The sequence below is a fragment of the Lepisosteus platostomus genome, chromosome 19 (genome assembly GCF_059453375.1).
Source record: "Lepisosteus platostomus isolate fLepPlt1 chromosome 19, fLepPlt1.hap1, whole genome shotgun sequence".
In the NCBI taxonomy this organism is placed as follows: domain Eukaryota; kingdom Metazoa; phylum Chordata; class Actinopteri; order Semionotiformes; family Lepisosteidae; genus Lepisosteus; species Lepisosteus platostomus.
Genome location: NC_142629.1, coordinates 2,910,464 through 2,921,748, shown reverse-complemented (window position 1 = coordinate 2,921,748; position 11,285 = coordinate 2,910,464). Strand labels below are relative to the sequence as shown.

Below are 11,285 nucleotides of genomic sequence, written 5' to 3'. Positions count from 1 at the left end.
ATTCGTACTGGCGTCAGACCGCGTTTAAAACAGCCGTGCAGTGAGACCTCACGGTCCCGGAGATACCAGGGCTCTGTCTGGCGCTGTGTTTGGTGCCTGATAAGGCCGGCAGACCGTGGTATCACACCCGCACATTGTCACTGAACTGTGACCAAACGCCTGCTGGCAGATAGTTCAGTAAGCGTTTGGTGTGATCATCATTACGATCAATATTAAAATTTAAAACACCTTACAAAATGAAACATGAAAAAAGCACAAGACCGTATGCTGGGTAGAACCGCACGGGGGAGGGGAGGGGGGCAGTCATTTTCTGGGGCTTAAAAGATTTTGGTGTTTAACGCGGGCAATAAACGCAGCGATCCAGACTTTTTCCATCACGTGTATCGGGCTTGTCGTGTGTTATCGACTCCTGTAGTCTGTAGCGCTCAGCCAGCCCGCTCTTGCTCTTGCGGAGTCACCGAGCTACCCGCACCCGGGCCCTGCGACAGGCGCAGACAGCAGCCAGACAGCACGGCGGTGAGTACCCGGGCGTCTCTCCTCTGCCAACGGCCCTGACCCCTGCCTCTCTGGCCCGGGAGGCTTGGAAAACCAGGGCGAGCGAGCGAGCAAGTCTGGAGCCCTGCTCCTTTAGGAAGCGCGCTGCAGTAACCTTGGAGGCGAGACAGGGTTGGCGTGGGTGACTGCGTTTGTAGCCAGAAAAATGCAGAACGGAGGAAAGGGACAGCGCGCAGCTGAAAGGGCTGTGGTGCAGCCCTGGAGCATTTAAAAGCATTCAATTCACCCGACCAGCGCCAGCTTCGAAGGTCTGTCGTCGGTTTACAAAAAAATAACGCTATTTGTATAGATTAAATATATACCGATCATGGACTTAAAAAAATAACTTAAATATTAAAACCAGATACTTAAAGCTTGTCATCTTAAAATGAAGTGTAAAAGTCAGGGGTCAGCCGGCTGGTTTTACATTTTAAACATGATCTTATTCCTTACAACCATATAATTTATGGATTTCTATCCCTATTAATTACCATCATTTTAATTCTCGTCATTATTGTTTTAAATGACATGGTCTTACAGTATTACTGTACTTCATGGCGGCACAAAAGAACGAACTGGAACCTGTCTGCTTTCTCTACAATAGATTCTGCCGGATCTATTGTAGCTGTGTGTCATATTCGCCGGGGGACGAATAAGTGTGCTGCACGCCGGGGGAAGTGGTAAGAGCCGCGTCGCGGCCGGTTATTACTACCCGAAATGGTGAAGCGACAAGGCCTGTGGGCGGGGTTTAAAGTGTGTTCCTCCCATGGCCGATAGTGATTGGTCACAGAGCAGGAGAAGCGGAAGCAAGGCTTCAGCGACTAAAAACGACTCTGGTGGGCATCGGAGGATAGCAGAAAGACATAATTTCTCATTTTATTCAAAATGGCACACTCATCCTAGGGCACACTAGGCTGTCCTGCCTCTTTCCAATCCTAATACCCCGCTACAGAAAGCCGCACCACAGATATGGGCGTTTCTTATCACTGAGACCACACCCACCCCCGCCCCCCAAGGTGATATTGTGGCGTGTTGCTTCACGAATTCGGGTGGGAAATAGGAGTCAAACGGGACTTGTAACAGCGACGGACAGCTATCGTACTTACAGTGAATGTGGCAGTCTGCAACAAACTGAAGCACTGTATTAAGTGGGTTCGACATAATTTATTATTCCATTTAAATTATTCCATGCACTTACAAGATACAGACACTCCTATCTCACCATCATGAAACCAATTTGGAAACAGCGGTCGTGCCCAGCAAAGTCCTCAGACTAAGATATTCGGAAGGTCAAAAGCACACAGTAAGTCTGTTCTGTGCCTGCTAATTATCTTCCCCATTTGTTGTGTTCATGTAAAAAGCACTATTTATTTCAGTTAGATAGGTTTAAGATGATAAAGTGTGAAGTTGTGGTACACAAAGTATAAGTAACGATTAAAATGTAGACTTCACGTTTAGCTACTGTTTAGTTGAACAGCTAAGCATTTTCTATTTTCTTTTTATCTTCTTCGACCTTCGTGCTTGGCTGTATGTACTTCTGAGCAAATCTGTGAGCTAATTGAAGGCAGAAATATGATCTTCAAAGAGCATGCCGTGAAAGCAGGTTTCTAAGGAATTGCGGGTCGAGGTCGGCTTCCCAAGGACAAAAGGGGCGGACAGCCCCTCTGTGAACCTGTTCGTCAGATCCGGAAGGGCTACTTCGATCTCTGGTTAACTTTCATGAGCAAAAAGTGCTTATAGTGAGCTAATGCGTATGGATTTTATCAATAGACACAGTGAGAGTGTAGTAGTATTGGAACAAGTAATAGGTTTATTCTAGGCTGAATAGAGAAGAGAGAAAACACAACGTTTCGGCCGTGGAGCCTTCTTCAGGAGTGAAACGGCCGAAACGTTGTGTTTTCTTTCTTCTCTTTTCAGCATGGAATAAACCTATTACTTGTTCCTTTGCAGCCTACGCATGCTGACGCAGCTCCCCACCTGAACTACTTGAAGTAGTATTTCTACCTTAATGACTAAGTATGTTTTTCTCGAAAGTCGAATAAACGGGTTCTTGTGAAGAACGCGTGAGTACATTAACTGACACAGGGTGCTCTATCCAACACCAAGCAGAGGAAAAACAGCCCAGTCGTGTAAGCCCAGAGCCGATGTAATGGTCCACCACAGAAACCACAGTTGAGGGCGATGTAGGTTTTGGTGGCGCCATCTCAGATCATTACTTAAGGAATGGCTAAAACTAATAACTGTTTGCATTTACTGTTATCAAATATTTCAGGGCTCTTCTAAGGACTTTATAGATGTTTAAATAGATGGATATTAGCAACCATAAGACCGAGACCGTGGGTTTATTCATGAAGTTTAATGGCTTTTCCATGAGGTTTGTATGAACAGCAGTGATAGTCCGTATGGCCAGTTGCTAAGCTCTTGATGACCATCGTTGAGGTGAGCTTTCCCGAGTTTCTTTCGGATAACCCCAGCCGTATCCGTTTCTCCCCAGAAGAGGCTTGTCGATAACACTCGTCCCGTCATTCCGGAGAGCTCCGGCCGCCATGGTGCTGAAGGTGTTTTTCCCGCGGTGCTGCAACGCGGGCGACAGCGGGCTTCTCGTCGGGCGCTGGCTGCCGGAGCACGACTCGGCGGTGGTGCTGGCGCTGATCCACTACCCCTTCATCCCGGGCCAGGTGAAGAAGTACCTGAGCCAGCTGCAGAGCGAGACCCGGGTGGAGCTGACCGTGCTGGGGTCCTGGAGCCAGCCCCAGGAGGGCCAGGAGGGGCTGGAGAGCTTCCTGCAGGACCTCCGCACCATCTTCCCCCAGGGCCGCTGGCTGCAGCTGAGCCGCCAGAGGGGCGGGGGGGGGTTCAGCTGCCAGCTCGGCCCGGGAGCCGGCGGGTCCGGGCGGGAGGCGGCGGGCGGCGACGGGGTCACCTTCATCCACTACGACCAGCGCAAGGTCATGCTGTCTCAGCTCCACCCGGCCCGGGGCCCCGAGCTGGCCCCCCAGGCCGAGGCGTCCGAGCTGCGGCTGGTCTTCCAGACCGTGGCGCGGAGCCAGGCCCTCTTCCGCGCGGACAGGTATGACAGCGGCCCCCTGAGGCTGACGCACTGGCAGTCCGAGGGCAGGGAGGCCAGCATCATCGTGGAGCTCTGCAAGCAAGCCTCCGTCCCGCTGTGCCTGCTGCTGAGCTGGCTCCTGTCTCTGTGGACCAGGGGGTGCCGTTGCAGGTGAGGATCTCCCAGCGGAAGAGAGCAGACAGCTGGAGCACGTTCTCCACTGTACCCTCTTCCCTGGTCCGCTGGCTCTTGCACGGCATCTGGCCAAGTAAGAGGATGTTTAGAAAAACCGCAAAGACCTTAGGTCCCTTTCTTGGGGCATCTGTGTGCCAGCAGCTCATCCCATAGGTGGAAATCTGAAGAAATACATATATATATATACAAATGCAGAGCACACCAAAAGTGTTCCATGCTTCTTCTCTCACACAGGCTGCTGAACTTGTGGCCGGTGCACTTTGTGTCCAGTAAGCTGTCCACCTGTATCCAGGTCGGCCACCGGACAGAGCACCTACAGACTGTCAGCTCTCCCAGGAAGGCTGTGGACCACATGGCGTTCATGAGGTAACTCCTGTGTCCTCTCCCTCTGGGCCACTGGTTAGCGTGCGTCTTCCTCCAACCCAGGAGTCTCGCGCTCGGGTCCTGAGTCCTTCTGACTCGCCTCGGAGGGTTCGGTCGCTGCCTAAAGGTTGTGCTCTTCTCCTTTAGAAAGGCCAACATCTTCGTGTCCTTCCTGGTGGACGTGGTGCTGGGGCTGCTGCTCGTCTCCTGGCTGTACAGAGAGAACCGAATTGGTCGCCTCGCCAACGCTCTCGTTCCCGCGGCCGATGTAAGCTCAAAGCACGCAACAGAATAACACTGCGTGACAAGGCCCTGAATCAGGCATTGTTCCAGCCGTATCTGTATGGCATACAGAGTCTTTTCTCATTTTTATTTCCCTGGAAGCACCTCTAACTCAGTGATTGAAATAGGTCCCATAGAATCCAGTTGACGCCGATGGAAGTCCATCTGTTGGTGTTCACACTTGTCCTAACTAATTATTTGTAATTGGACTTGATAGTCCTGCCTGGAACTTTTAGGCACTTCATGGTCTAGTCTAGTTATTCTGACTGTCAGCGGACTGCGGATTAGTGTGGAATTAGAGGTGTTCTCTCCCGGACTGGGCCTGTTCTCACCGCCTGGTGTCGGTTGTGTTGCAGCACGTGGCCAAGGAGCTGCAGGAGCTGCTGCAGTGGCTGATGGGGGCCCCGGCGGGGCTGAAGATGAACCGGGCCCTGGACCAGGTGCTGGGCCGGTTCTTCCTGTACCACATCCACCTGTGGATCAGTGAGTGACAGAGCTGGGCTGGTGTGCTGGGCCCAGTTAAGTATGTTGGGCATCTGTGTTGTGCAGCCACTGGATTTTAGTCCAGCAGACATCTTTCCCAAACTTATCGTATAAATGGGATCACTATCATTAAAACATTTGCTTCAATTAGTAGTGTTGTTGTATTATGATAGCACAGTGGTCTGTAATGAAGTTGAGTGGCTGTGCAATTTGTTAATGTGGAGAAAGAGACAGAAAAATAGTTTTTGCATAGTGTAGATGCAATGTCTGTATTGTTATAATTGTCCTTAACTTTTTACAACTCTTTAAGTGATTGATTGTTCCGCTGATCAGATTAATTACCTTGCAGGCTATATCCACCTGATGTCCCCGTTCATTGAGATGATCCTGTGGTACGTGGGGCTGTCTGCTTGCCTGGGGCTGACCTTTGCCCTGTCAGTCTTCTCCGACATCGTGGCCCTGCTCACCTTCCACATCTACTGTTTCTATGTCTATGGAGCCAGGTAGGTCACCACCACCTGTACAGGCAGGTCCATCAGAAGAGCTTCCACTGCACTTCTTACAACCCCCTTGACGAGGGTCCGTTTGCTTCAAGAGGAAACCTTCTTAGATATAAACTTAAACTGGTCTTGTCTTTGTCTTTCATCTTTATTGGTTCTTAACCTAAAACATTTAGAAAGCATTGGCTTGTGAACTCCTATTGCTGGTGTTTTTTCTTTGACAGTAAGTATCTCCCTTGTAGAGGGCAGGGTACAGTGTCCAATAAGCACTTGCTCTTTTCTCAGATTTGCTTGTAAGACAGGACTAGTAGATGCACATACATACACACTATCAGAGAGTTCCTGGCTGTAGACATATAGGCTGTGCACCTTGAACCCTGACTTCTGTATCTTGTTGGTCCATCTGTCCTTTCACTTTGGAGGTGACTGCTGTGTCGCTGTGGTTTGAAACACCTGACCTTTTGTTCTGAACTGGAGAGGGCAGATCTCTATTACACTGCTGAGGTTCCTCCCTGGTTTCACCCCGTCTCGTATGTGCGAGGCATGCCAGATGAGGTCTTCACCGCCCCGCCCCTCCCTCTTTATAGGGCACATTACACCGGAAAGGAAGCGAGACCTGTTCTTGAAATGTGACCATTTGCTAAAGGGAACATTTTATTCATTCATCTCATGCGGTACTGGGAATGTTGGAGAACAATGAGCACGTTTTGTTAAAGGAGTTTACCCTGGAGCTGCAGACACTTCGAATTCCAGAACACACCTTCAGACGGTGTACTCTGTGTGACGCACAAGATTGTAAGAGATTAAGATCACTTTATTGGCCATATTCAACTTCTGATATTAGGAATTTGTCTTTTTTTTCCGCTTACGCATGAGACACACAGACAGGGAGAGAAGCTGGGGGTCAGAGCGCAGGGTCAGCCATTTATACGGCGCCCCTGGAGCAGTTGGGGTTAAGCAGCCTTGCTCAGGGGCCCAACAGAGTAGGATTCCTCTGCCGGCCGCGGGATACGAACCGGCAACCTTCCGGCCACAGGCGTAGATCCTTAACCACAGAGCCACCCCTCCGCCCCTTTCAGCAGCGAGGTCTGGTTCTTCTCTTTCTCTTCACACATGAGACTACAGAATGAGGACTTGCCAATGATCATTATTTTCTGAACCAGTTTTAGAGCCCTTTTTCCCATGTTTCTGTATGTGTCTAGTGCAGGCCCTCACACAGCCATTAGAACCTGGTGTGGAGGAAGTGTGTGGAGCTTCATGGTGGATGCCCTGCAATCAGTGTGCTCCCAACATTTAAAATACCAAACCCCAGCTCCAGCAGTGATCTGCGCTAAAGAAAATGACTTCAAGGAAAGCGCTTGATGTCCTGTTAGTAGATTATCGCTGCTTTTTCCCTGTGAATTGCCTGCGTGGTTTGCTGAGCCTGCTGTCTCCTGGCCCCAGGCTGTACTGCCTGAAGATCTATGGTCTGTCCTCCCTGTGGCGGCTGTTCCGGGGGAAGAAGTGGAACATGCTGAGGCAGAGGGTGGACTCCTGCTCCTACGACCTGGACCAGGTGAGCTGCAGACATCCCTCCCCTGGGCGGCCTTGAACTCCTCCACGTTGTCAAAGCAGAATCCACTGGTAGCTGGCAGCGTAAAACTCCCTGCTTTCTGGCCCCCACAGGGGGAGCTGGAACCCCAAGACAAATAGTCAGCGTCAGCCCTGGCCAGCATCTTTCCTCCCCTCAGCGTACGGACCTCCATGGAAAAATTGGTTCTCAATTCAAATGAGTTGATTCTCTGCTAATGTTTAAGGCGCTAGCTGTCCGTCTTGTTTTACTAAAAAAGAAAAACCCATCTGAAACCAAAATATTCGATAATTCTCACACATCACATCAAAATGGGGTTGTTGTTTCTGCCTCTCCAAAAAGACGCTGTCTTGCTTTTCTGCAGCTGTTCATCGGGACTCTGCTGTTCACCATCCTGCTGTTCCTGCTGCCCACCACTGCGCTGTATTACCTGGTGTTCACTCTGGTGAGCGGCTCCGAGCTGCGCTGTGCCCTGCGTCTGCCCTCTGCACCAGAGGGGAAGGGAAGAGTCCTGCAAGGGGGCAGAGAAAGCCGGCTGTAGAGCTTGGTTTAGAAATGGGGTGTATTTGCTCTTTGTGGACCAGAGTGTTGCGTGCATGGATAGCGCCTGTGCTATTTCCTCTGCGAGCAGCAGCAATCCGAAGCACATATTGACCCCGGCCGTTACTGGCCCAATCGTGCCTTCAGATGCACTCCACTCTGACTTTATTACATTATTTATTACAGAGAATAATATATTTATTCTCTTCCTGTACTTCAAATTCATCCGGCAACGGAAATAAAACATGTGTAGTGACGTAGTTCAATATGTATATGTAGTTTAAATGAGCACTGTTGTAAATGTTTATTTTAAACGTGCGTGCGTGAATCTACCAGAGAGTACAGGACTCGCTCAGCTGCTGTTTTGTCCTCCTCTCTCTTCCTGTAGCTCCGGCTGCTGGTTGTCCTGTTCCAGGGCCTGATTCACCTCAGTGTCGACTTCATCAATTCCTTCCCTCTGTTTGCCATGGGGCTCCGGCTTTGCAGACCTTATAGATTAGCAGGTAATGAGCACCAAAGATAAATGTACTGGCCACCATATTTACAAAGTAGTCATTACAGAGATTAGAACATTTAGCAGAAACTCAGTTCTAAGCAAGTGTTTACTAGCAAAATATATTTTAATATAATCTTTTGTGTTCATCCAGGGAGAACCCTAGCTTGGTTTGTTAATTCATCTTGAAACACGTTTGATTCATGAATCCATCAGTTAGCACTGGAGAAGCAGAGCTCAGGTGGTGTTCCTCCAGGACCAGGGCTGGGAAGCACTGTTGTAGATCAGGACACCATCATCAATGTGTTATGAATCTGTGGCTGACAAGGGTCCTGGGTAGCATCTGGGCTGGGAGCAGTGCAAGTGAAGAAGAAGATATAGCTTGTACCGTGGCAGCTGGTACCTGACTGGAAATGAACCCAACCGTGTCCTTCTGTGTGCTGCAGCTGGCGTGAAGTTCAGGGTGCTGCAGAAGGAGCCGGGCAGACCGTTACATCTTCTGATGGAGGTACAGTCTGCGCTCGCGGCCGCGTGTTGTCGTGCGTTTCTTCAAGCACGCCAGATGCAGAGCTCACAGCGCGTGTCCCTGCTCTCTGTGTGCGTTCCCAGATCAATCCCCTGAAGTACAGTGCAGTGCTGCAGTGGTACAGGACGCCCACGTATAGCTGCTACCCCAAGGACTCCTGGGGCGCGCTGTGCAAGAAGCTGTTCATTGGAGAGCTCATCTACCCTTGGAGGCACAAGAGCACTAAGGCAGACTGATCCCCCGGGGGAAGGGATGGCGATCACTCTGGGCCTGCAGTGATGTCTCCAGTCCCTGTGCCCACAAGCAAGGCAGATCTTCTGCTTGGATCCCACCTCCCAAAGCAGCTCTCAAGCGAAAAGCTGCTTGATTAATGTAGGGGTTCACAGGATTCTCTTCCTCTCTGTAAGAAGGCACTGTAATGGTACTTTTCAAGGCAGCTTTAAGTTTAAAAAAAAACTGAGGACCATGCCAAATATTTGAGAGCTTCTGCATTGTCTTTCAAAAGTGAAGTTAGTGTCCGTTTCTTTCAGGTAAGTATTTTGCAAACCCAGCAGTACAGCCTGTACAAGAAGCATTGCCGTACAGTGTTTTATTTTCTCAATTTCTCTTACAATATTGACCATCTTTTGTTTTAAATATTGTTAAACGGAATATTCTGCTAAACCAGTAACTTGCAATGCATTCCATATTTATTGAACCCACAGATAGAGTTTAGTGTTTAGTATAGTAGCACAGCTTGTTTCTGTGGATCACAATGTGTCAAAACATCACAAGTTGCTCTAGATGTAGACTTTAAAAGGCCCATTTTGTTCAGAGTGGAGCTCCAGGAAGTTTCAAGTGTACCGTTGGGCACCTGATTGTGATCTTTCAAGGATGACCACTAGAAACAGAAGCCTTGCAGCTATAAAATGTCTTGATAAATTCAAACTGCATCTTATTTTGACAGAGTATTCAGATCAATTTTGATTAACCTTATGTCTTTTTAGCTGCTGTTTCGGTAGCACAACATGCTGAATTTTAATTGCTATAAATTGCTGCAAACATTATTTTTAATATTAGTGTTCATAGCATAATTTATATTGTTGCATTTTAAACTTTATTTAGGTTTAAAATGCAAGTTACCTTTACATTTTTGTTCTGCTGTGTATGTCCTGCTGAGCTGTCCCAGATCACTTTCTGTTGTGTGTGTTTCTTTTATTGCCAAGACATCTATGTATAAAAAATATATATATTCTGCTTTGTAGAAGAAAAATCCAATGTTTTGCCACTCTTAGAGACCGTGAAACCATACCACAAACAGATTTAAGATTTTATATACATTCCTAAGGGGTTTTTGTATTTTGTAAGGAAATGATTTTATGCTACATTTGCTTGTGTCGTTTTAGATTATGTGTGGTGTCTGTATGACTAATTGACCTCTCTAAAACTTTTAATAAATTTTTTTTGCACTATTACAGTATGTTACTGCAGTTTTTTCTTTAACCAGTGCTGCAACTGTACCATGTTGGCTGTTTATTATTATTGGGGTGGTACTAGTTTGCAGTAATATTTCCAATTGGGTTTTTAGACTTGTAGGTACTTTGCAGGGTGGTATCTCGGAGATCTACCTTAAAACATAAATGTTAATGTGTCCTATGGAGTTTGCATACACACCCCAGTTCATTATAGCATATAGCCCCTGTCTTTCCAAAATGGGTGGGTGTCTGCACCTGCCAATAACTGACCCTGCACAGCCTGTCACTGCTTCCACAGGACTGCCTGTGTGACCACTCTCAGCTCTCGGCAGACATGTGCGGCCTGAGCTACGCGTGTCCCCCAGCATCCCAGAGGCAGCGCACGCAGCAGGATCTCCTTGCAGAGAGGGCACAGGGAGTTTACACGCCGCCTTCTCGTTTGGATATTGACTGGTGTGGTGTTATTTTCTGAAGCGCTTTGTCTGTGGAGAGGGCTTTCATTGACCTCAGTACCTGCAGCGAGGCCGAAAGGACAAACTGCAGTTGCCTGAAAACGGCAGCACCGGTGTCCAAGATCACTTTGCCTCTTCGGCTTCTATAAATCCCCTGTGCAGATTCCAGGTCATAGCTCCAATCGTTCAGTGCTGTTCGACAACTTCAGCCTTTTCGCTCCACTATACATGCAGGATTCGTTTGCTAGTGTGTGTTTGTCCTTTAGAGTTCATGAAGAGATTCTTGTGTTAAGTACAGCAGGCAGAGCAGACCCTGGTGTAGCTGAAGGCGCCCCTCTGGCACAGCTCATTTCAGGGGCGTCCTGCGGTTCTGGACCGCCGCTGGTTTCCTGCGTTGTGCCTGCCGCCTTTGTGTGGCAGAATGAGCAGTATAATGAGGTGGAATGGCTTGGTGTCTGCTGCCAGGGAGCCGGGGGGGCGCATGTGAGCGATCCTCCCTCCGCGCAGTCTGTCGCGGCCCGTGAGGTGCAGTGTGTGTGTGTGTGTGTGCGTGCGTGTCAGCGGGGGGCCCATAGAGCGCTGTGCTCCATCCAGATGGCCCTCCTCTCCCGAGGGACCCCCTCGTTCCTCCGAGCGAGCACAAAAGAACACCCTTGCGGCGTTTGCCTGGCGATCTGTTCGGTTTCCCCCCCTGACCTGTCCCTAGTGTCCACCACCGGTCCCATTTTCCTACTGTATCTGTTAACGCATTTACAGGGGGGCGTAGAGATTATATCCCGGCAAAAGCAAAACGAGGCTTGCATAAATTGCATGCGTGCAGGACCCCAGAACAACATGAGTAATT

General features: G+C 49.0%; 1 protein-coding gene across 7 annotated transcripts; it reads left to right on the top strand.

The window, feature by feature from the left end:
• The first annotated feature begins 205 nt into the window (after positions 1 to 205).
• On the top strand, positions 206 to 9,989 carry pigq (phosphatidylinositol glycan anchor biosynthesis, class Q). 7 transcript variants are annotated; one of them, XM_088612224.1, is made up of 12 exons: positions 206 to 516; positions 1,139 to 1,214; positions 3,032 to 3,754; positions 4,013 to 4,144; positions 4,289 to 4,409; positions 4,780 to 4,906; positions 5,256 to 5,409; positions 6,850 to 6,961; positions 7,341 to 7,421; positions 7,905 to 8,019; positions 8,456 to 8,517; positions 8,619 to 9,989. In XM_088612224.1, the coding sequence occupies exons 3-12, from the start codon at positions 3,081 to 3,083 to the stop codon at positions 8,769 to 8,771; spliced, it is 1,731 nt and encodes a 576-aa protein (XP_088468350.1). In that variant the 5' UTR covers positions 206 to 516; positions 1,139 to 1,214; positions 3,032 to 3,080; the 3' UTR covers positions 8,772 to 9,989. The 7 variants fall into 7 exon arrangements, with proteins under 7 accessions (XP_088468350.1, XP_088468353.1, XP_088468347.1 ...); XM_088612221.1 differs by having other exon boundaries at positions 207 to 516; positions 3,029 to 3,754; XM_088612225.1 differs by lacking the exon at positions 206 to 516 and adding an exon at positions 574 to 803.
• The last annotated feature ends 1,296 nt before the right edge of the window (positions 9,990 to 11,285 follow it).